The sequence below is a fragment of the Pogoniulus pusillus genome, chromosome 3 (genome assembly GCF_015220805.1).
Source record: "Pogoniulus pusillus isolate bPogPus1 chromosome 3, bPogPus1.pri, whole genome shotgun sequence".
NCBI classification, from domain to species: domain Eukaryota; kingdom Metazoa; phylum Chordata; class Aves; order Piciformes; family Lybiidae; genus Pogoniulus; species Pogoniulus pusillus.
Window position 1 is genome coordinate 30,542,776 of NC_087266.1, and position 26,264 is coordinate 30,569,039.

At 38.6% G+C, this 26,264-nt stretch overlaps 1 protein-coding gene across 1 annotated transcript in view; it reads left to right on the forward strand.

The window, feature by feature from the left end:
• The window catches only part of MYCBP2 (MYC binding protein 2), a 246,847-nt gene that overhangs the window by 41,216 nt on the left and 179,367 nt on the right, over window positions 1–26,264 (forward strand). Inside the window, 8 exon segments of the mRNA XM_064173772.1 lie at window positions 13,450–13,665; window positions 18,165–18,318; window positions 19,574–19,770; window positions 19,980–20,222; window positions 20,451–20,522; window positions 21,850–21,946; window positions 24,696–24,769; window positions 25,915–26,053. Of these exon segments, the coding sequence (XP_064029842.1) occupies window positions 13,450–13,665; window positions 18,165–18,318; window positions 19,574–19,770; window positions 19,980–20,222; window positions 20,451–20,522; window positions 21,850–21,946; window positions 24,696–24,769; window positions 25,915–26,053 (1,192 nt within the window).

Here is a 26,264-nt window from a genome sequence, read left to right on the forward strand (position 1 = left end):
GTCTTTTATAGGACAGGAAGTGGGGGGAGTGGGCTAACCATCACCTGGAGTGTGGCCCACCCCTGGGGAGGGGCCAAGACCCCTAGGGTCAGGTTCAGGGTTATGCCCCCCCTGGAGTGTTAACCCTATACATGAGGTGGGTTAGGAACTGGTTGCAAGATAGAGTTCAGAGTGGTGATCTATGGTGCCAGGTCCAGCTGGAGACCTGTGACTAGTGGTGTCCCCCAGAGATCAGTTTTGGGGCTGGTCCTGGTCAACATCTTCATCAATGACACTGATGAGGGCATAAAGTGTCTGCTCAGCAAATTTGCTGATGACACCAAACTGGGAGGCTTGGCTGATACAGCTGGAGGTTGTGCAGCCATCCAGAGAGACCTGGACAGACTGGAGAGCTGGGCACAGAGGAACCAGATGAAGTTCAACAGGGACAAATGCAGAGTCCTGCATCTGGGGAGGAATAACGCACTGCACCAGTACAGGCTGGGAGGTGATCTGCTGGAAAGCAGTCCTGTGGAGAGGGACCTGGGGGTCCTGGTGGTTAACAAATTAACTGTGGGACAGCAATGTGCCCTTGTGGCCAAGAAGGCCAATGGGTTCCTGGGGTCAGCAGACCAAGTGAGGTTCTCCTTCCCCTCTACTCTGCCCTGCTGAGACCTCATCTTGAATCCTGTGTTCAGTTTTGAGCTCCCCAGTTTAAGAGGAATGGGGATCTGGTGGAGAGGGTCCAGCAGAGGGCTATGAGGATGGTTAGGGGATTGGAGGGCATGGCTTATGAGGAGAGGATGAAGGACCTGGGGCTTTTTAGTCTGGAGAAAAGAAGACTTAGAGGGGATTTGATAAGTGTTTGTAAGCATCTGAAGGCTGTGGAGGGACAGGCTCTTCTCACTTGCTCCCTGTGATAGGACAAGGAGCCATAGGTATAAGTTGCAGCACAGGAAGTTCCACCTCAACACAAAGGGGAACTTCTTTACTGTAAGGGTCCCAAAGCACTGGAATAGGCTCTCCAAAGAGAGTTTCCTTCTCTGGAGACTTTCAAGGCCTGTCTGGATGTGTTCCTCTGTGATTTGTTTTAGATAGTATTGTCTTGCTCTGGTGGGAGGTTGGACTTGATGATCTTGAACAAAGGGAGGCAACAATTATCACTAGAAAATTGTGGGCTGTGGTGGTTTGGGTGTTCCCCCCCCCCCCCCCACTTTGAAAATCACCCAGAATAGACTCATCCAGCTCTGGAAATATGAATGAAGCTTATATTTACAGCTGACACAATATATAAGCAGATATTTACAACATATACAGTAATATACAGAAATATACAAGGTAAAAAGGTAATACAGAAACACAACTACCCTCCGAGAAACCTGAGTCCCCAGGAGGGGCTCTCAACCACCCTTTCACCTTCCCCCTACCCCTCTCAACCTTACCCCACTCCCAAGGAAGAGCAGATGTTCAGCCAGGGGGTTTAGGAAGCAAAGTGGATTAATCCAAAATGGATGATGAGGTTAGAGAGGTGCAGCTCAGCCACCAGCCCAAGTGAGAGTGGTGCCAAGTGGTTTATCTATGTTTTGCTTTTATTTTCATACATCCCAGCAAGCCTATGAGTGAAGTAGACATCACCATTGTTTTCCTTTTACAGCCTGTAATCTAGTTCTTCTCGACAAAACATTCTAGCCTGCATCAAATGAGCACAATCCACCCCTGTCTACTTCACTCAGAGTATTGCTGAGAACTATCTGATCTAATGTAAAACAATATTTACACTAATGAATATCACAAGTTCAGTTCACACTTCATTCTGGCTATCTCAGATGTAGGTGATTCAAAAGCTCAGAATAGTTTGTCTCCTCACAGACGAAATGAGAACGGGGACTCCCATGGGTTCGTACTCATGTACTGTAGATTCTCTTGTAGATTCTTTCATTGGATGCTGATGGTACCTAGAACAGAAAACTCCTAACAGCTTGTATTATACACTCTGAATTTTAGACTCTCTCAGCTAAAGTTAGATTTCTCTGTGGAATACACTGGATTTCACCATTCTCCTGCATTACCCAGTAGGTATGACCAGGACCTTCAGCAAACACCACCCCTTGGACATTGCCTTCACCCAAAGGAGAAAATACTCAAACAGTTTTCCTTAACAGATGCTTTTCACATACAACAGGAATTTTATCACTGTCTACTGTTTGGTCCAAGTCTGATTGTGCAGGTCCTCCTCTGTTGACTGAATCTCTACTATTTACCAACCAGGTAGCTTGTGCTAAATGTTTGTCCCAGTTTTTTAGAGTTCCATCCCCCATGGCTTTTAGGGTGGTTTTCAGCAAACCGTTCTAGTGTTCAGTCTTCCCAAAGCTGGAGCATAGTAGGGTATGTGGTAGATCCACTCAATGCTGTGCTCTTTGGTCCAGTTTTTCACAAGATTGTTCTTGAAATGAGTGCCATTGTCTGACTCAATCCTCTCTGGAGTTACATGTCTCCACATGATTTGTCTTTCCAAGCCAAGAATGGTGTTATGTGCAGTAGCATGTGGAACTGGATAGGTTTCCAGCCATCCGGTGCTGGCCTCTACCATCGTTAGCACATACTGCTTGCCAGAATGAGATTGAAGTAAAGTGATGAAGTCAATCTGCCAGGCTTCACCATACTTGTACTTTGACCATCTCTCACAATACCGTAAGGGCTTGATTCGTTTAGCCTGCTTAATAGCGGCACACGTCACAGTCATAGATGACTTGGGTGATAGCGTCCATGGACAAGTCAATTGACCTATCGCGTGCCCACCGGTATGTTGCATCTCTGCCTTGATGTCCAGATGAATCATGGGCCCACCGAGCTAAGGACAGTTGACCTCTGTGTTTCCAATCAAGGTCACTTTGATACACATGGTTGCTGATGTCTGGGTGGAATTTGTCTCCTCCTGGGCTGGAATTGCCTTGCAGGAGATGGGCATCTGTTCTGAATGGCAGAATCATGCTCCACTTCAGATGATGCAGGGATGGTATCCTTTACCAGATTGGAAATGTTTTTAAGATCCTACTTCAGTTTTCTCATGCTGTTCTTAATGCCTTTCTCAATGCCCATTTTCATTTCTGCACCTAGAGTTTTTATGGCACAGATTATGTGACAAGCTGTCCTCTCTCTGCCTGAGTTCGTCAGTGAATTCACCAACAGTGATAGACTTTCCATTATCACTCCTTGATAGAAACCTGCTAGCCAAGATGTTAGCATCAGATGAAGGAGCAAGCTTAATAAGCTTCTTCATGAGACCTGTTCAAAGAGGAATGTCATCAGGCTCATGTGTGCCATGATCTCCATAAAGCGCTTCCTTCACAGCAAACTTCTTCAGAAGCTTAATTCCCTGCTCAATGGTGTTCCACCTCTTGGCTGCCCATGGTTGATCACCTCAGGAAGGATATCTCATAGCCAGAGCCAACAGGAGGCGTGTCCACAAACTAACCTTACCAAAAGGACTTGCTAGGTACTCAACTCTCCTTGGTGAGTGGTCCTAGCTGCTTGGCAGACTTGTCTCCTACCTGCAGAGCATTTGCACCAGTAGTACGGCATCTCACCAGCCAGCTTAGGATTGGCTCTCCTGATTCCCTTGAGTATTCCTTTCTAACTTCCCTGACCTCTCTGAGGGGATCAATGGAATCCAGGATGTCATCCTTCTCCTCTTCCTCTTGTTCGTCTGGTTGTCCTTGCCCTAGAATCAGAACTTTCCTAAGAGCGCTCTTAAACTCCTTGTAACCATCCTCTTTCTTGTCAGCCAACCTCATAGTGCTTCTTTGATCAGAGTACTGAAATATGTTTGCCAAATCTTGAAGACTGTATGTCTCCTCTTCATTTTGTGCAGCAGAGGACCCCTCTCCTATGTCGTCTTTTGAATCACTCTTTGTCAAATGTATTGTCTTAACTTTCACCTTGGCAGGTGCCAAGGGGACCTGTGCCGAGATGGACTTTGACAAGTCCAGTAGTGGTTTTGAATTACTGGGTGTCTGGCCTGCGGCCTGTGAGTTCAAATCTGCTGTAGGACTAGTTTTTTTTTTCTGCTGCCTGAGCAGTTGAACTGGCTGAATTAGTGCTATTAATTGAAGGAACATCTTGAGTTTCGGTAGTTCTCTGTGTTCCTGCGCATTCTGCCATGTTATTTTTTTTGGTAGGAACATTGGCAGCTTTCAAGAATCTTGGAGAAGAGGTGTAGTGGTTCCCCTCCCTTGCTCTGCCCCCGAGTTATCAGTGTTTTGATTTGGATTGCCATTTTGTTTACTCTGTTTATCTTTCATCTGGGATACTGGCCCCTTCTTTTTACTTCTTAAAAGGCATCACTCTTGAGTTTCTCACACATAATGTTAAAATTACTATAAAATAAAAAATTATAAGACCTAAGATCACACACAACAGATATACTACAGTCTGATGTGAATAAAATGCTGAACAAAGTTCAGCCACCTGAGTCTTAAGCAGGAATAATCTCATTAGGGCTGTAGATAAAGCAGAAGAAGTAATACTTCCATTTCCTGTAATGTTATTGGTGAATGCCCCTGTAGTGTTACTGGTAAAAGACTCAATGACATTAAATCCAGTACAGCCAAGGATGAAATCCTTCCAGCTCCAGAAAATGGGTGTAAGTTTAGCTTTGATCTTCAAAATTAGATTAAATAAAAAGCAACCAATTTGGGATTTGATCCAATTATAAGCAAGAAAATAGACGATAGGCCACACAACAGCCCCCTCTAAGTAAAACAGCTTTATTAGCTTCATTCTGATTCTCAGAGTTAATTAACTGTCCCAGGTTGAGACAATAACGTTAAAAATCATCTGGGCACCAGAAGATTGTTATTCAATCCCATAATTCTGCTGTCTTCTTAGAAACTCACAACATGGTCAGTTCACTCTCCTTTTCTCCTCCTCCTGCCCTGTGTTTGTGGCAGGAGCCAATTTATCGGGAAGAACATGTAAGCAGTAGGCCTCTTTGGATGGCAGAGGTTTTGAGGGGCTTGGGTGGATTGAAGCACTGGTGAGTGTAGATCTAGTTTTCTTGGGATGGGGAAAAATTCAGGGGGGTTTGCAATGGGTGCAGTAATTGCTTTGTAATGCCTATCACTGTATTTCTCTCTAAACGTAATTCTGTATTTTTTTCCTCCAGTTTGATTTGAGAGTTTAAGTTCTGTCACTATATTTGAAAAAAACATGACAGAATAATTTGGTCGCCCGTACAGGGAACGAGGTGGTTGGTTTTGCATAGGCTGAATTGAAGAAAATACAGAATTAAAGCTTAGGAAAAAAATGGTGCCTCTTAGTGAAGTTGGCGTGGAGAATTGGAAGGCTTGTAGAAGTGAGCTGCTCCCCTCTTGAGGGGTGGAGGGGTGAGAAGGAAGTTGCAAGAAGCGAGTTGAAAGGTCTGAGGTGGCTGAAGATATGAGTCCCCTGCCCCTGAAGTAGCCATGGCTCTTGCTGATGGACAGCACGGTGCTGAGTGGCACTGCATGGGGCGAGCTGGAGGGGTGGGGTAGAGAGGAGCAGGCAAACCCATGTGTATTTTTCCCTTCTGATTGGAATCTGCAGATGATGGAAACGAGGGTGGCTCCAGCCATGCCGGTAGCTGCCTCTGGTCCTGTAGCTCCAACTCCGGACGGTGTTTCAAAGATGACACCACGCAGAAGCAGCACCATCCTCCTTGGTGGGCTGATCGCTGTGGCGGCCATCCTCTTGCTGGGCGCAGCCACTCCCAATTCAGTGGATGAGCCGGCAGCTTCAGAAGAAATGGGCGTGCCTCGGTACCCTTTTTGTCCCACCACAGGGAGCGTGTATGGGCAGGCTGAGGCTGTAAACTGCGAGCCTGCATTTGGAATGTGTCCAGCTGGGGAAGATGCAGAGAGTGGTGATAGGGATTCCCTTCCCCTGCTGCAAGTCAACTTTGACCTTACTGTGCTGGAACTGGGGAGGGGGAGGAGGTTTGCCTCGCTTCCTGTGCACTCCTGCCAGTTCTGCACAGAGTAGCCAGCCAGGACTAGTGGCAAATGGCAGTGTGTCCCAACATATCCCCGCTGAGTTTCCAGTGGAGGCAGAAGCAGCAACAGCAGCCCTGGAGCCGAGTTCAAGCAGCAGGGCAAGCCGCAAGGGTGCTCTAAGGGTAGCGCCTTCTCTAGCCGGTGAGGCAGTGTTGAGGATGGACGCTCCTGGTCAGGCAGTGGTTCCTGTGAATGGCACTGATCTCGTTTTCTACCCTTTTCTGCCATCTCCTCCTTGTCCACCACTGGATCCTCCTCCTTTTCAGTTGTCTGAGAAGGTGGAGGGAGAGGTGCTGGGAAAGATTAAATAAAATTCAAAACGATTTTGTTCAGATTGGGGAAGGAAGATAAGGGCATGGACTGGTGGTGTGGCAGATTGACTTCTGATTGTGTAGCTAGAGCAAAGGAACTGCAGGACGGTACCCTCGGAGTGGTGGATGGCCTGAGGCAAGTAGAAGCATGGGACTCATGTAGATATTGGAACTCATCTGTGACAGAGAGATGGAATTAATCTGTGACAAAGGGATCTTCACTCCTGCATGTGTGAGAAGCAAACTGGAGCAACAGCTTGAAGAATGGAAATGAACTGGACTTAGTTGCCCCATTTGACTGCCCCAGGGATGGAGACATGCCTTTTGAGACTACTGTGGACTGATCCAGATTGTGCCGAGAGGGACTTTTAAGAGAATCTGCATTAAGTAATTGAGACTTTGCAGTGGGTGATTGCTTGGATGCACAGACTGCAGAAATTTGAGTGAGAATGGACTGGGACTGTCCGTTATTTGATGTTAGGTGCTGCTGAGAACAATGCAGATGGAAATAGAGTTCCTTTGTTTGTGAAAACATTTTGTTGGAAAAATTGTATGGGTGTTTCCTGCCTTTGGGTGGGAATACAACCTGTCCAAGGGATGCTTATTTTCTGGTGGGAAGTCCAGGACATGTATGTTGGGCAATGCAGGAAGGTGGTAGGATCAAGTGTGTTCTGCAAAGAAGTTTCGATTTGGACTGAGTCAGTTTGAGTTTAAAGTATGTGCAAGTTGTTATTGAGTTTCTTTCAGATAGTTGATGTCATCTGAGATGTCCCATTCGATGAGAAGAGCTGTGACCAGGATCTGAGCAACACATGGATTTGATGAAAAGCACCGGAACGATGCAGGATTTGGATGGCACTGTTTACTATATAGAGTCTGTTTCTAGTTAGATGAGTAGCGTGATGAGCAGGAATTATGGGATTGAATAAGGGATGGAATGTCCCAGGTTGAGACAATAGGGTTAAAAAATCTTCTGGGGACTAGAAGATTGTTATTCTATCCCGTAATTCTGCTATCTCATGAGCTCACAACAAGGTCAGTTCACTCTCCTTTTCTCCTCTTCCTGCCCTGTGTGTGTGGCAGGAGCCAATTTATCAGGAAGAACATGTAAGCAGTAGGTCTCTTTGGATGGCAGAGGCATTGGGGGGGTGGGGGAGGGGAGGATTGGAGCACTGGGGAGTGTAGATCTATTTTTTTTGTGATGGGGAAAAATTCAAGGGGGTTTACCATGGATGCAGTAATTGCTTTGTAATGCCTATTGCTGTTTTTCTCTCTAAATATAATTATGTTTTTTTTCTCCAATTTAATTTGAGCGTTTAATTTCTGTCACTATCCTTAAAAAAAGCACGACATCAATAATCATTCAAAATCAACTTGCCCCATGCTGGAGTGCCAGAATAAAAGATGTGATGGTTTGGATGTTACCCACCCCCACACACTTTGGAAGTCACTCAGACTAGACTCAGCAGGCTCTGGAAATTGAATGAAGCTAAATATTTACAGCTTAGCACAATATATGAGCAGATAGTTACAGTATATACAGTTATATACAGAAATATACAAGGTAAAAGGTAATACAGAAACACAACACCCCTCCCAGAAACCTGAGTCCCCAGGAGGGGCTCCCAACCTCCCTTTCACCTTCTCCCTACCCCTCTCAATCTTACCCCAGTCCCAAAGAAGAACGGAGATTCGGTCGGGGGTTAGGAAGCAAAGTGTGGATTAGTTAGAGAAACAAAGGGTGAGGATAGAGAGAGAGATGCAGCTTGGAGCTCCCCAGCAGGAAAAGTGCTTTTATCTATGTTTTGATTCTTCTTCTTGTATCTCTTGCTAAGTCTATGAGTGAAGTAGAAAACATTCTGTTTTCACAGCCTGTAATCTAGTCCTTCTCACCAAAACATTCTAGCTAGCTTCAAACTAGCACACATGCATTATTATATAAACATTTAAGGGATGGAGTTGAGTACATAGTTTTCAGCCTTGAAATGCTATCACCCTGCTCCTCAAGTGCTGGGCTACTTTACCCAGGATTCTCACTGACAAGGCCAGCTGTCTCCTGTCTCCTGTCATGGCTGGTTTAAAGCCTTGTCAATGAGCCCAGCTAACTAATGTGTAAAGATTCTTTTCCTCTTATCTGATAGATGAACTCCATCTGCTGCCACTAGCCCCAGTGCCAAGAAAACTTCCCTGTGGCCAAAAAACCCAAAATTCTGTTGGCGGCTGCAGGAGGGGACAGGAACTGGATATGACTCATTTTGAGTTAGGCTATCCAAGCTCCAATTCTTTATTGAGAGCATCAGACTCCAAGTTACAGAGCACATACTTAGAGTTAGGGTGAAAAGTGTGAAACACACACAGCATGCAAGTGATACTTTTCCTTATCATTTGGCGCATCTAAATATTTGAATATGTATAATCTTCCCTAATTGTGGTTACTGCAAAAGCATTTTTAGTGCACCTAAGTATTGGAATTTGCATATTCCTTCCAATTCCCTCCTGCTTTGCACACAGCCCCACAGATGATCTGTGAGGTCTCTTCCAACCTTGGTGATACTGTGATACTGTGACGCTGTTTATCAGAAGGCTCAAGGACAAATTCCTCTGAGCTTCTTCACACACAGCTCTGTGGTTTACTGCAGTTCAAATACTCAGACCTCACATCCAGGGCTTGATTGCACATGCTTCTAGGGGCTTGTGCCCCCCATTTTCCAGCCAGTTCCCAACAGGCGGCACCAATCTCTAGGCCCTGTGTTAATCACAGAATTTTTTCCTTCCTTCAGTATTTCTACCTATCACTGAAGGGATTGAGGTGAACACTTCTTGCTTGGTGTTTCATACTTCTCTGAATTTTAATGCACTTAAAACCAAGAAAACAAACTGTTAGAGTATTCAGTTTGCTGGGAGACTTTTGTTTGTTTTTGTGGGTTTTTTGTTTGTTGTCTTGGAATAATGAACCCCATAGCTCAAGATAAGTCTTACATTATTAGTAGTAATTTGTGCAAAATTAGTAAGTTGTTTCACTGAATTCTTAGATGTCAATTGAGATTTTGGCTTAATGTTCCACTGTTTCCTTTGTTAATGTATAAATATTTTGTGTCAACATGAAATGGGGTTGTCATGGCTTAAAACAGATGTTCTTAGTAAGTTTGATAGAGAACTCCACTGAGTAATACTCATAAGACATAGTGGTTATGTTTTCATAGCAATCTGTTCTACCTCAGTCTGTGCATAGCAAGACTGCAAAAATCTCATATTATCAGGAGAAGCTTGTATGGTCATATAGAATAGTGAGCCAGTGCCATAGCTCTTGTTAGCTAAAGAAACTTCCTCTTGATGATGGAAACAGAGGAAGTTCCAGTTTCACAACTTGGTCAGTGTATCTGATGTCAGTGAAGCCAAGAATCTGTTGTAATTTCAGAAGGAAGAAATGAAAGGGAAAAAAACTTCATATGGAAAAACTTCTTATGTCTGCTTTGGATACTTTCTACTATTGTTGAAGAAAATAAATAAAGGAGGGAGGGAGAGGGTGAGAAGCTGCTCACTGAATGTACATTTTTGCTAGAGGCAGAAAGATTTTGTGGGTTTTTTTTGTTTGGTTTTTTTTTTTAATCAACTCCATCTCTGTCTTTCGTATAAGAAAATGATGTAAACAATCTGCTCATAAACCTTCACTTTTGAACAGATGTTTGTTTTGAAAGCTGTGAAACTAAATACTACAGTTAAGCTTCCTCAGAGGCTTGAATGAATCAGTCATGAATAAATTCAGTGTCTTTTAACTTACAGTGAAGTTTGAGGATGTGCAGGGCAGAGTAGGCAGAGAGAGGACAATGTGGTGATTGAAAGTTCCCTTCCTACACTCCAGTCAGAAATTATGTTTCTTGTCATTCAGCACTTTTGCCTTGAAACATGTGAAACATCTGAAAGTTTATACATTTAATACTAGTTCAATTGAGTTATTCCCCCTTCAAAAGACAGTAAATGATGAAAGTCATAACTATCCTTAAGTTTTAACCTCTTTTTACAACACTACAGCTTACTGTTCATAGATTTATTTTGTACAGTCATAAGGCCAGTGTTTTTAAACTGATAAAATTATGTAGTAAATTTCAAAATTATTCTTAGGAGACGCTGTTAGGTTTGCTACTGTATTTATCAGGTGTTGAAGAGAATAGAACATAAGTTTTCTTAACTGAAAAAAAAAAGCTGTTCATAGAGATAAGGTATTGTGAAAGTGAATTGATGGTGTGAACGAAGACATTTCAACAGTGGGTTAATATCACAGATAAGAATTAAATTCTGTTTCTGATTTGTATCTTCTAAGAGGCCTGCACTGGTAGGAGATCGGTAACTATGGGTTTTGCACTGTCATAGAGAACACTAAACACAGACAGAATGTTTAACGCTTGCTGTTTAAAAGCTAAAGTATTAGGTAAGGGGCCTTTTAATAGTTACAAAGTATTGAGAATAAGGAAAGAGTTTATTTCTGAACATTAGTCAGCTTATTAATAGTCAAGAAGACATACATGGGTGTTTTATCTAGCCCTGTAACGTCTAGAATTATGCTGGTTAAACAATTTAGCCAGTATATTTCAAAAGAGGCTACATGGATTATACACTTAAGACTTTTCTGAAACAGAGACTAAAGTGAACTTCTGGCAAGAAAAAACTGTAAAGGAAACTTTTCCCAGAGGCTATAGTTACAATAGGTAATAGTAAGTAAATAAGTGAACTTCAGATATATCGTATCATAGTATCCAGATGTTCTTTTTCTGTATCTGTCAGTAAATTAGGAAGCACATAATAAACTTGCTAAATTGTTATTCTAACCTACGCAGCTCAACTGAGTTAACTTAAAAATTGAAAGCTGATACTGTGTGTTTACCTTAACAGCAGCTACAAAAACTCTTGAGGTATGTGTATGGATGTTTGACATACAGGGGAGTCATACGCTATAACCTTGTAGTTTTCTGTTGCCAAGTGCATTTTCAAGTATGTAATAGCTTCTTATCATTGCTACCAGTCCATATCTATTTTAATGCAATTCATACTGGAATAACATACAAACTTTTATCTAGAGTTCTTGCTCTGGCTGGTACTGTGAATTTTTAACACCAGCTTTATTATATCAAAGATGTTCACATTGAACAAGGACTAAACTTGAGTTATGCTTCTGTTCATAATGGCAGAAGGTCTGTTGTCCTAAAAATAAGGTGGAGGGGAAACAACCCAGACTTTCAGTATGTATATACTGATTTTTTTTTTTCTGTTTGTATTTTTGTTTGGTGGGTTGTTTGTTGGTTAGGACTTTTGGTGTGTTTGTTTTGTGGAGATTTTTTTAAAGTATCTCCTTATGTTTATTGCTGACGCATTGCTAAGAAAAAAAATAACACACTGCATTGGATAAAACAGGCTCCAAAGTAAACTATTACTTTTTAATGTTTTAGCTTGCAATAATTTTGTAGTAATAATGGCAAAATATGCATATATGCAGAGTTAGAGTAATATTGTAGTCAAAAATAAAAGGAAATATATGAACTATGAAATATTTTAAAGTTTACTTTGAATTTTTTTGTTCAGTTTTGTAATATGTTGTTAAACAGTCTAATTTAGAGGGCTGTGCTATTTCCAGTAATAATAAAAAGTGCGTATTAAAATGTGTTGTGAACCATTGCTGTGTTTTGATGTATGAAGTTGTGGCTATCGTATTATAGAAAAACAAATCATCCCATTAAAATACTATGTAGTTCACTTGTTCTCAAACTTACTTCCCCCTATTCTCTTCTAATTTAAAGTTCTGTTTCTCATCACTGCTCCCACAGATGTAGGATTATTTCTACTCTGAGCAGTTCCGGATCACTCCAATAATTCAGTGTGTACCCTCTTGTCAAATGAGTATGTGTTTATTTCCCTTAAATGGAAAGAAAAAGACAAAATGCTTCCACCCCCACTGCCCCTCATGAACACAGGAGACAAACGAAAGCAACCCTGTGAAGTTAGGTTCAACTGAGCCAGGATCTAATACTCCACCAAATTTTGCCTTGCATATTCAAGCTAATTTATCTGGCATTTTTAACCTAGTCCTTCTCACCTTATATAGTCTCTGCCCTCTGTCTACAATGAGATATTTTAGGGAGTTGATTCCTACAATATACCATTGTATATTTTTATTAGCCTGTGCTTAAGCCAACTTATTCTTTGGAAGTACACAACCAAACAGAAAATATAACCCTGCCTTGGGATTATTGTTCATATTGGTTGTGGGCTTTTGGTTTTTTTTCAGTGTTGTTCTTTAAGTCTGTCATTCTTCCTGTCTCATTCAACTGTTGCAGAAATTGAGAGTTTCTTGGCAGTGGCTGACAGTAAAGTACACTAATAGGAGATACTGAAGAAAGCATGGGGCAAGGTAGTGGTAGGTTAAGGGTATAGGTAGTGGTAGTTTCTTAGAGCAGTTTCCTGGCTCTTACCTTTTGGCTCAGGGCTTCTGAAAACAGAAGCCTTCTGATGTCCTGCTACTTCATAGGCCTGGATAGACTATTCTTCTTTTCTTCTTAATCAGTAGCTTGTCCAATAGGTTTTCATTACCCACAGTATTATTGTCGGAAACATCCTACCAGGAGAATTTTTTGGACTTTCCACCTGTTTTCACTTAATGACAGAACAACTACTGGTATTTTATTTTCTAATACACATTTAGAAAACTGCTAAAAGATGTTATTTACCAATAGATTAACAGCTAGAGTAACAAACAGTGTATTTTAGAATTCATTAAGAATAATTGGGGAAAAAAAAACAACAGCAAATCAGGTAACCCTTGTTAAGAAGATAAATCCTGAATTCTGTTCTTTTGTCTGTTGAATGGATTTGGACCATTCTGTAGTCTGAGCTGCTTTCATTTTCCTTTGCAGAGTCCTCATCAAGTTCTGTGAGGTAGAGAATGATGGAAGTTAGAATACATTGAAATTTCTTTCTTTCTTCCCTACCTGAGAGATAATTGGTACTTAACAGGAAAGTCTTGTCTCCATTTTAAGAATCATTTGATCAGCCAAAATTAGTGAAACACTTGAGAATACTTGTATTTAGCTAAGTCTGAAACTTTATACTAAACTTAAAACTAACCTTGTTTTTTTCAGACTGAAAACCTAGAGAGTACAATAATCATACCAGATATCAGATTGCACAGCAACCCTTCATCTTTTAATGTTTACTGCAATGTCCGCCATTGTGTGTTGGAGTGGCAAAAAAAGGAAGCATCTGTATCTTTGGCTTCAAAGAACAGCTTACAGAGTGGGGATTCAGACAGTGATGAAGAGGAGGAATCCAAAGAGCCACCTATTAAACTTCCAAAGGTAAGTAATTGGATACTTTTTTAAAGTCTACAATGTATGTGATCTTACTATGTTCTTTATGGGGAGTGAAAAACAGCATTATAAGCTAAGCTGCTCAGAAGATAGCTGTAGTTTTCTTTGTAGTCTATCTAGTCCAGAATCATCTATTTCAATCAATTCAGAAAATCCATGTATCTAACAAGTAATAAGTTTTAAAGTCAGTTCAGTATCAGGTAAAATTCAGCTTACACGTCTTCATGAGCATTGGTACTTGAGAATAACCTACAGCCTCAAAAGTCCACAGACAGTGCAGATATGGCAGTTCTCACACTTCTCAGAAGCTACTAGCTGGTAATGATAAAGGGTGCTTTCTCTTGCTTTATGCCTCAAAAACGAATAATCACATCGGCTTTTAGAATTCAGTTGTTGGAATGTTTTCTAAGATAATTTACCAGGTATACATGCAATTGCAGCAGCTATCAATTATTCTTTCTACCACAGTTTTCTAACATTTACTTCATGGTTTTTGGTTGTTTTTGCTAATGTGCCTTTTGGTGCTGGTAACTATGGACAGTTAATAATGCACATTTTAAACATAGTTTAACAGAGTGAGGTTTACACTATTTAACTCTTCTATGCTTATAGAAAAGTTAATGATGAAAAGTCATAAATCTATATATTAGTTACAGATTTCTTAATTATATTTATTTAATTTGCTCATTCACTTGTTTTGTACTATGTAATTTCAGTACATTCCATTTTGTCCACTAATAGCTTATTAATGCTGTGAATATTGCTTGATTTTATTCTTCTGAGTCTAAAATGCGTGTTCAGAGTAAAGTCCATTTGTATTTTCTCTCAAAAAAATACTGAATTAAAAAGATTGTTGCAGCAGTGGTTACATAGAACATTCCAATTGCTTTGAAAATTAGAATTTTGTAGGTGATTGTGTTTAAGTAATGTAATCAGAATGACAAAGTTAGCACTCTAGAAAACATCAGTGGGGAACTGCAGAGGAATTTAAGAGTCAGGTTTCTGCAAGTCGGTAACTGAAATTTCACAGTTGCAATATGATCTTCGGTCAGTATAAAGTTGCTGTTGTTTGTGAACTGCCTATGATTCCATGGTGAGTATATTAAATCAATCAGCAAGTGCTTGTAGACGTGTAATTGGAAATTTTAAGTAAAACACATTTATAAACAGCAGAATGGATATTTTGAAATTGAAAGATTCTAAGGAGGATGAAGATTTACTAGTGATGTGTACAGAGCACTCATGTGGAAATTAAAACACTGATATTATTAAAGGAGTTGGGGAGTTCATCAAAGAAAGACTTGGAAAAGTGGTAGAGTTTTAAAATATGGTGTGTGAAAAAGGATAGGGTAACTATCTAGGGAACTACTTTTCATTTATCAAAACGAATTCAGTGAGATACTTTGTTACATTTACCACAACAGACAAAATTGAAAGTATACTTTGAACATACTCAGTTTTAGCAAAGAATATAGAAAGTGTCAAAATTTTAACATTTTAATAGTTCAGCAATGGCTTAGAAGCTTAGTACAACGCTGATTGTTTTAAATAACTGTTTAGCTAATACTGGGGTGTTTACATCAGTCTAAGAGTTCTGTTATTTCACGTGCATCCATACACTTGAAGATGGCATCCTCATGGGTATTAAAACTTTCAGAGGCTATGTAAATGTCTTTATATCCTGAATATAGAAATGTCTTGTGCTTTGAGTATACTATGGTCTGGTTCTTATGTATAATGAAGGATATTGAGTAGGGCTTAGTTTAAATGTAAAGAAGAAAGTGATATTTCTAGCGTTTACAGAATCTACTAGACCAGTTTCTGGAAGTAGTTATTAGCTTATTAAGAAGAATACTGATATATTTGCTGATCTGGATCCCCTAGAGTTAAAAGGGTGAGGTCAGTTCCTGGTGTGTTGTTATTATTTTTCAATTGTGGTTTGGGTTGCGTTTTTTTTTTCCAGTTATTTATTTCAAAATTGTCTCTTTTTTTCTTCACAAATTGAGAATGAGTTGAAAACAATACTTTTAACACAGTTTAGGTTGATTTCAGGTGTTCTGTTGAGGTGCCTTATTTAGTCTGAAATGTGAAAAACTCAGATTTGTTAGAGCTTTTATTTGGAATACATTTTGTAATTAAAAGTTGTTCTATGCAATCAACATCATAAGATTGAGAACAGTTGTTTTTTACAATTCTTAAAAGACACATAGAAACAGAATTTGCTGGTCTTCAAATATTAGCACCATAAAGTTAGTGTTTGGACAATTTAGTAACTTGCTTTGATAACCTTAGCTAATGATTGGGCATTCTCTCTACTCGAAATAGAGAAATTTTATGTATTTGATAAATAATTGTCTAAGTTAAAGGCACTTGCTTTCACCAGTATTAGACTTAAAACTGGACTAAAAGGATAAATGCTGGATTAAAGTGATTAAGGTGGAATTAACTGATTTAGATATTCCTGGAGTAGCATACATTTTGTTGTTTAGTTAATAAGCTTAAGCAGAAATGAGTATTTTCAATCTTTAACAAAAAATAAAAGAACAGTAATTATGCTCCTGAGAAACTGACTTTAAGTCTTAAAAGAACATGTAACCTGTATCAAGTATTTTTGTATAGTATAAATTAATGCAGAGTATTATGTATTCTTAAAACGAACATGGGCAGTTATGAGAGGGAAGACAAAGATAATAAAACAATAGTCTAGATAAGACTTCTTGAAGAAATAGATCAGGCTTTTGGGAATTACATGTCATAATGTATGCATCCAGGCTAGAATATTGTGTGTACCCTCCATGAGGTCGACTGTGGGAGAATTCTCCCGCTAGCAGGACATGAGCTGGTAAACATGAGAACCCATGCTGGGAAAAGTGTCCTTGGGCCCCTTCGAGCTCAGGAAACCAAGTTGTAAACAATGAGCAACCCACGCACAGCTGCAGGGTCTGAGCCGGCCAGCCCCCTGGGGTGGACACCGCATGTTGTTTTGATACAGGGCAACCTATCTGTACCTTACACATAGCTCTGAGCCAATCTGCACTGTCCACTTGCGCCAGCCCCAAACTGACTGTGCACGCCTTTCCTGAGTACTATTTTAAAGCATTGCACTACCCTAATAAAGTGTACTGTGTTGCTGGCTGCTGAGTCAACTGGTCAGTACCCCAATCTCACCTCCACCAGCCTCTCAGGGACTGCAGTCGATGTTAATTTTTTTTCATCTAAAGTGGCAAAAATGTTGCAAGGGGAGCCAGGAGGATGACAGCATGGAAAGTGACAGGTTGTGCTACAAAATGAGACTGCAGCAATGTTTGTTTTACTTCAGAGACTTTTCAGAAAGCATTGAGACCAAGGTTAAGATGTCTTGAAAATTGCTGCTTATTCTGTCCTTCAGTGCAGGCTGGAGTAGTAGAGAGAGAGATACACATACATACTTGAGTGTATAATATGCATTCTGTGAAGAGTGACTGAGGAAGCATGGTCTGTTCAGTTTGAAAAAGGGGAGACTGAGGGAAGCCCTCATTGCTGTCTACAGCTACCTGAAAGGATGTTGTGGCGGGGTTGGCGCTAGTCTCTTATCACAGATAAATAGTGATAGAACAAGAGGGAATGGCCTGAATCTATGACTGGGTGGGTTTACATTGGACATTAGGAAAAACAAAATCATGGGAAGAGTGGTGAGGCATTGGAATGGGCTGCCCAGGGAGGTGGTTGAGTCACCAACCCTGGATGTGGTTAAAAGTCATTTGGATGTGGTGGTTGGGCATATGGTTTACGGTGAACCTTGTGGAGCAGGGTCGTTGGTTGGACTTGGTGATCCTGAGAGTCTTTTCCAGACGAAATGTTTCTGTGTTTCTGTGTTACTGACTTTGAGAAGGGAGATGAAAGGAAGCAGTCAGTGGAAAGAGGAATAACTGAAATCTCAGAATATTTATTCTAAAAGGGAAAATAAGGAGTGGCTCAAATGGTGCTCTTACACAGGTGTTGTATTAATTAGCATAATGCAGATATGAGATGGAGTTTTAGTGGCAAGAAATTCTTAGTTTTTTGAATAGTCACAAAAACAAATCCAGAGGTTCTGAAGGGGAAAGCGCTAGTGTTATTAGGTTTAGCTGTCAAATCGTTATTCAATTTGGGAAGTCAAATTGGAAGCCAGTTCTAGATTACTGGTTCACATTAATGAGCAAGGAAAGAGGTGTGTCAGATGTCAACTCATTAGAAATCACAAGCACCCAGAGTGTCAGTTTGTCTTACATTGTCCAAAAAAATTTTAAGCGTCCTTATTTTTTCAGGGAACCGTTTTTTATAGATATGGAATTCCGTAAGATGACATGACTTCTGTTTAGTATTTGCTAGTACAATTACATATGTGGATTCTTCTTTTTTTTTTATTACCATTGTATTCTGTGTTATGTTTTTGTTATTCACATAGCTATCTTGTTCTTTAAACATTGGCATGTACCTGTAGTGATGGAAAATCTATACTTCTTTAGATCATTGAAGTTGGATTATGTGAAGTCTTTGAACTGATAAAGGAGACAAGGTTTTCTCATCCATCCTTGTGTCTCAGGAGTCTGCAAGCTCTACTTAATGTGCTCCAGGGCCAGCAACCAGAAGGCCTGCAATCGGAGCCTCCTGAAGTCCTAGGTAATGTCTCATCTGTTGTTGTCTTTACTCTGTAGTGTGAATGCTGTGTGATGTGCGTAACCTGAATTTATTCAGCCTTAAGAGATGGAATATTGGCACATAGAGGTGTGTATATATAGATAAAAACTCTTATGTTGTTCCTGTGAAATGCAGAGTTTACTGAAGTTTTAAGGTTAGTTAACCTTAAAATCCTTGCAAATTGTGATTTGTCTTACTGAAGCTATAAAATGCCTGGTCTTAATGGAAAGAGGATAGTTCTACAGTTAAATTCTCTTGTGATCTGCTGTTGTAATCTGTAGCTTAGCTATTTAATGTTGTAATTTATATGAAGCTGTATGTAAAATAGTGTTCTTGCTTTTCTTTCCTCTGGCCTTCCAAAAGCTTCACTGAAAATTAATGTTGCTTTTGATGATATTTAAAAATAAAGTTAAACTCCTGGTGGCTTTGAGTCTATGATTATATATTTAAGTTGAAATCTAATTATCTTGTTAATTCATATATTTTACGGGTTCGTAGAACTGCAAGGAAGGCCAGGCTGTAGCATGTGTTGTTTAAAAGTAAGAAAAATAAAATATGTTAAGATTTTGTGTGTATATTTTCCTGTGCTTTGACTAAACAGTATTCCATTTCGAAAGATGACAGTAATTTGTTACTGAAAGATTCTATTCTTTATTCATGTAGGGAGTATTAAAAAGCTGTGAAGGTGACTTCTGTCTTGATTACTGCCTTAGCAATTATTGATATATATATACTATCAAAAACATTGAGCTGAATTTCTGTTCAGACCTGGATTGTTACAGATGTTCACTGCTAAACAGTGCTTGAAAAGAGCTACTACAGTCAAAATTTGCAAGCTTTGATTTGAAATGCTTGCTTCTGAGAAATGAGATGTGCTTCAACATGGGTAATGGTCAAGATTAGACAAGTTTGGTCAAGACCTACATGTCTCAGTGTTGAGGTAAACTGAATAGGCAGGTAAAGTAACTCTGAGTAATTTCTAATTTATGCGTTCCACTGTAACAGAAGGACTTTATTTTTCTCATTCTTTGGCCATTATGGTTGTCAATATTGCTTTTTTCTAGCTGAAAAAGAATGAAAAGTTAAGGATGTTTGAGGCCTAATAAATATGATGCTTTCTTTCTAAACTTTATGACTGGGAAAAGATGAATCGTACAATTTGTCAGTCAATGGGAAATTAAATTTAATTGTTACGATTTTGTGACTTGTCTACGTAATTATTGTGTTTTATCTACAGAATCCCTATTCCAGCTTCTTCTGGAAATAACTGTCCGTAGCACGGGAATGAACGACAATACAGGACAGTCCTTGACGGCACTTTCCTGCGCTTGCCTCTTCAGTTTGGTAGCTGCGTGGGGAGAGACAGGAAGAACATTGCAAGCAATCTCTGCTATCCTCACCAATAATGGCAGCCATGCTTGTCAAACTATTCAGGTCTTGCACTTAAACTTCTCTGTATCTGGGAATTTATGTAAATTATATATGCATGAGTTCTGAGAAGATCTATTGTATAAATTCAGTTAACTTTTTTCCTGCTTTTTTTGAGATAAGAGGAGATAGTCCTTTGTCTTAAGCTGGAGATAGGACAACGTTTGAAACCTAGTCATGTTGTTCACTCCCTCAAGATTTCTTTTACTGTTTAGGTGCCGACCATTTTAAACTCTCTTCAGAGGAGTGTACAGGCAGTTTTGGTGGGCAAAATCCAAATCCAGGACTGGTTCAGTAATGGAATAAAAAAGGCTGCCTTGATGCACAAATGGCCGCTGAAAGAAATATCTGTAGATGAAGATGATCAGTGCTTACTTCAGAGTGATGGTTTTTTCCTCTATCTCTTATGTAAAGATGGACTTTACAAAATTGGCTCTGGATATAGTGGGACAGTGAGGGTAAGGTGATTTTGTTTTTTTTTAATTTGTTTGAATGATACCCTGTTTCAGTTCAGAATCTTTATCTTACTAATTATGTGCTATTGTATTATTTGTTTAAAATGTTCTGATTATTTCTGTGAGAATTTTACACCGTTTTCTTACAATTTTCTCTTCTTGGCATGGTTGAAGACATTGCTTAGATTGTGTAAAACTATTGTTCTGATATATGGACATTTTGCTTTTCAGGGCCATATATACAATTCTACATCTCGCATCAAAAATAGAAAGGAAAAAAAGTCTTGGTTAGGCTATGCTCAGGTAGGTGGATACTTAAAACATGCACCCCACTTTGCAACCCTCACAAGTAATTTATGTCTTAGAGTAAGTGTAAGCGTGTACTGTATTGTTCCTTTGGCTTTAGTTACAAAAAAATCATTTGGTATTGACTTTTAAACTGTGAGAGATGAGAAACATCTGATTGTACTGCCATATACAAAGGAGTAATGAAAAGTATTACTGATGGCCACTGCCACTGGAAAGACTTTCTTTAAATTTGACAATTTAAAGTGTAAATCTATGATTTGTACACTCAATTGGTATGCTTTGTAGAGACTCCAATGGGTTTATAAATGCATTGTTGCAACAAAATAGTGTAAAAATGCTTGCAATATCTATATTAAAACACATTCTAAAGCATTTACAGTAGAATATGGAAATGGTGATTTGGTTGGGTATGTAAACCGTAAGTAAAGATAGTTGTTGATGTTACCACTGCAGAGTTAACTGTATTAGAAATTAATTTTTGTGGTTTTTAGCCTGAGTCAGTTTCTGGAATATCAACATTTTCTTATACCTTTGCTATCCATTGTAGAAAGAGCGTTGTGTTCTTTAGAATTCCTGCTGTTACAACTGTGCTCTCTGTCTCAACAACCCGACCAAAGCCAGACAAGAAGCCTCCACAGCAAACCAAAAATTGTATTTCATCAAACAATTACTTAACTTTTCAACTGCTTAGCAGCTTTTACTGTATATTTACTTTCAACTGAGTGATCTCATTATTCTAATATCAAATCAAGTGTATTCCTTGCTATACTTTTGATGTGAAACCCTTTGTTACAAAAGTATATTCTATTTTTAGTTCTCTGTGTGTGTGTGTGTGTATATATACACACATGTTTTAACATGCTTATTTTAATGGGTTTGTTTTTTCTCATTTCACAGGGATTGATCTATCCAGAAAAAAATTCAAGTAGTTTAGATGGAAAGGAGTGGTTGCCTTTTTCTGTTATTAGATGAGTGCAAAAAACAAGAACACTGGTTTTTACTGTGGCTGAGTCTTTTAACCATAATTGTATGAACAGAATTACTATGTGTTTCTTTAGAAACTATGTATGAGCTTCAGCATGTTGATCTACATCATGTAAAAAGTGTAGAGGAAGGAGACAAAATCTGTGGGGCATGTTGCTGAATTTGATTGGTGGAAAAAAAGTAGAATATCAAAATGAAGCATATTTGATATTATGAGTAAATTTACAAATCTTTTAAGCAATACTTAAAATAATTATGACATTTTTTCACTTGATAATGTCTCTATATGTAGTTAACAGTATTTTTATACTAATGTATATATTCTTTCTCTTAACAGGGTTATTTATTATATAGAGATGTGAATAATCACAGTATGACAGCCATAAGAATAAACCCTGAAACTTTGGAGCAAGATGGTACAGTTACTTTGCCAGGTGAGAACCTTTGAGATATTTGAAGGTGTGGTTGTAGTTGACTGTTTTACCCGCTGTATTTTCAGGTAAGTGGAAGAGAAACTGAAACAGATTTTGAAATTGTGAGTTAGACTGCTGTTTTTTCTTCAATTTGCTGTATTATACCATCTGCAGTATTTTGAGTATTTTATTTCAACTACTGGAAGAATGTTTCAATGTCTTAGAAAGTATGGTCATCTCAATTTGAACACATTGAGTACAGGATACCGTTTTTTGTTGTCTTCACTTGAACTTTGAGCATTTGGCTCAGATTTTACTTTGTTTCAAATATCTCTTATGTCTTAGATCATTATAAGCTGTGGCCAATACCATTTAGTATTATTAGCCACTCCAATAAATAGTAGAAGGTCACAAGAATGTTTTTCAATAAAACGATGATCAAAAGAAAAATTCTGTTTTGCGTCATAATATAAACAAAAGAAGGCACTGAATTAAATCAGTAAAAAAAATTTCGAGGCTTTTTATATTTCAAACACAAACAATCATGTTTTTATAAAACTATAACTGTAGAATCTAGTCAATGCAACTTTATGCAGCTTCTTAAAATGTGGATTTCTGTTTAAGCTGCTTTGTCTTTCTGGGGCTGTATGAGAATTCTGAGTGAGAGCACATTCAAAGACCTGAAAAATTGCCTTGTAGAATTGTTTTTCTGCTTTCTTCACCTCAATGTAGCTTCTTCATCCAGTAGGATCCTTCAAGACCTTAATTATGTTATCATTGTAAACAAATCAGTGCTTTTCATGTGGATCTTGAGAGAGACTTGACCACATTTAAAGGATACATCTCTGTGCTGTTAGCTTTCTTCTGCTGATCTCAGTGACTAATGTCATTCTGCAAGGCAGCCATGTTTCTACTATAAAAAAGCACAAATTAAACAATGACATTCTTGTTTAGAAGGCATAATTTTCTTTCAATGTCAAAGCAAATTTTATATCTGGAAATATCCATTGAGAAATCCTTTAAGCTATTTTCACATAATTTTATTTTATGTTGGTGTCCAAGTGGACATTAGATGTTCTTCATAATTACTTCCCCCTTCTTATTTTTATTTTGTATTTGAACTTTGCTGGTTTACTTTCTTCACTTAGACATGTTTGTCTGAGTGTTACAATTCAAACAGATATAGCCTTGACTCCTTTGAATTTCTTCCAGCCTTTTAAAAGAGCTACTTCTGATTATTTCCCTTTCCAATTAGAAGGAAAGAAATTAAGGCTGGTGAGAGGAGAGCATGAGCTCTTCTGAGGAAAACTGAGTAGGTAGGCACATAACTGAAAAGTAGTAGCTGCCCCATTGTAATCTTAATAGCAGCTTAAAATGTTGCTTTTCTGGAAGACCACACTGGACAGACCTAGAGAGTAGAAACCTTGCTAACAGCTGAACACTGATAGGATTCCCAACTATTTCCTCCTATCTGGTATGGTATTCAGACATTACTCTATGTGGAGTTAATCTTTTTCAAATGCTTGGGTTGGTGATAATACATTTAAATAAGGTATTTATTCATACTGGGATGCTTAGGAGGTTAGGAGTTCATTAGGGGATGGGATTAGGAGTTGATTCTAGGTAGATGTCATGTGACCTTAGGAAGCTCAGTGTACTGTGGAACATATCATCTTTCTGAGTAGGATTCACCAGCTTCTTGAAACCATAAACTTTTTTTCAAAGGGTAGTCTTTCTGCTCTGGTAGGTGGATTGTGTTCAGCTGAAGAACTCAGTTACATTGTGTATGTTTCATTGTTCTTTGAAGTAGCTCATGAATACCTTGAAGCTCAGGGCTGTTCGTTTAGTCTGAAAAATACCGCTAACTGGGGGTAGCCGACAGGAGCTCAACTTACTGGCATAAATATAATATGTAATGCTTGAAAGGGATTCTTGATGCCTTTAAGGAGGCTATGATTAACAGTTGTCAGTAGTTGTGAACTTCAAGTAAAATGTAAGCTCTTTGTTATAGTTGTCTGCAGACAGAAACCTTGGATATCTCAGTCCCCACTCTGTTTTTTAGGTTATGAAGCAGAGTGTTAAATACATATCATGTAGTACTTTTTGAAGAGGTCACTTTCCTTTGTGCAATCAATGAAACAAGCAGCTTACAAGCTGTTATCTGTTAGTAGCTCCATCAGCAGAGAAAGAGGGGAAGAAATGATGCAGGAACCTACTTATAATCTTATGGAGACAGTCTTTTTGTTTATATGAGTTTGTGGTGGTTTTGTTTGGGTTTTTTTCTGTGTTTTTTGTTTTTTTTTTTTTTTTCCTCTAATATGGGCAGATTTTTTTTCTTCTTCAGAACACCTAAACTGTTTTCAATAAACATGTAATACTTTAAAGGATATGCTTTGTAATCTTTAAGTGGATTGAATAATGGCCTTATTTAGGAAAAAAGTCTTTGGGCAAGGAGAAGAACGTAACACAGAGAGAAAATTAGAGTTTTGATGTAGTGTAATAGCTTAGAATACATATCACAGGTGCATACTGTAAGCTTTTACAGTTAAATATTGGGCTGACCACTTAAATTTAATAAATGCTTTAACTGTTACAGACAGAAGAGAGTATTCTATGTGTTTGAGAGAGAAGATTCTACCATATAACAAGGTGTTAGGAGAACAGTATGATCAAATGTGAACTCTCACAAATAATTCTGAGAACACATTAGAAGCAGAAAACTGGTTGTGTGTGTATGATAATACAAATGCACTTCCTCTTTCTCTCACAGATTGTCATACTGAAGGGCAGAACATTCTTTTCACTGATGGAGAATATATTAATCAAATAGCAGCATCTAGAGACGTAAGTGCTACATATGATAGGAAACCTATTTTTCTTTCAACTGAATTGTTCTATTTTACAATATTTATAGCTTCATTTTCACTTAATGTTTGGCATTTTCTTCACTAGTACAACTGAAGAAATCAGTGTAACTAAAGATACTGAGAAACTGTCGCTTTTTTTGCATGAAGGAGTAACATTTTTGGATTTATCCCCACAATATTCATTTGTAATGAAATTTTCAGACTTTATTTTTCAGATAAGTTTTAAAGAAAACTTTGTTGCTCTTGGAGGGAAAATATCGTACACGTGAAGTAATATTTTACACATGGAATATATTACTTTGCAGGGTCTCTGTGGGATAAGCTTCTTAGAGACTAATCATAATTATTTTCTTTTACCTAATTTATTTTTGTGCAATTGCTTTGGTACTTGTTGGGGAATTTTAGCCAAATTTAAAGTAATATGAAAGATACTACATTCCAATAGATTTTATATGAGAATTGCCTATTGGGCTGAAGTTGTAGAAACCTAAATAAGCATTTCTACTATTTTATAACTATTCTATAACTACTCTGTTACTACATTCTTTGATCTGGACTGGTCACTGCATTTTGAGTGTGAGAAAGTTGTAGCAGAACAATGGGGCAGGGGTGGCATGAGGCAGGGGTGGCATGAGACAGGGTTGGCAAGAGATACCAGACATGCAGCTGTAAGAAAGTCCATTTATCTGTGAATGGAAAAACTTTTTTTAACATGGTCCATTGAAGATACTTCATCAGCACTTGTAAACAGAAACTTGTTTTAGCTACTCTTTAAAGCAGTCGCTCTTAACTCTGAATAAGTTTTAAGAGTTTAAGGTTCCTAATGGGAAGTTTTTGAGGGCTTAAAAAGTAGGTGTGCAGGTAGTTGCCGAAGCAAGTTTTCTATAGGTTTCAGTTAATTATTTCTACAGCACTTCACTTTTCATAGAATGTAATATATGCTTAAGGTTGATCTGAAGCTCATCCTGTTTAGCGCTTATTTTCTAATATAAATGCTACTTTATCAATGTGTCCTCCAATAATTTACTCTGAAATGATATTAACTCTGATGGCCTTAGGCCATGAAAAATGAAGTAATGCATTTATTAGACAGCATAAAGTAGATTATTTATTTATTTGCAGGATGGCTTTGTAGTGCGAATATTTGCAACAAGTACTGAGCCAGTGCTGCAACAAGAGCTGCAGCTTAAGCTTGCAAGAAAATGCTTACATGCCTGTGGCATCTCATTGTTTGATCTGGAGAAAGACTTGCACATTATCAGTAAGTGCTTTTCTTTGAAGGTTAATAACATGCGTAGTAAATCAAATAATAAAACCAAAGCCCTGCATTTCCCTTTGTTTGCTTTTATTATATGCAGATATAGCTCTATTATAATAGGTGGTGAAGTATAGGATGTTTGAAATTGCTTATGCTTTGACTCAGTAATCCCGTCATTTTGGACCACCTTTTCTGTCCATAGCACTACATGTAG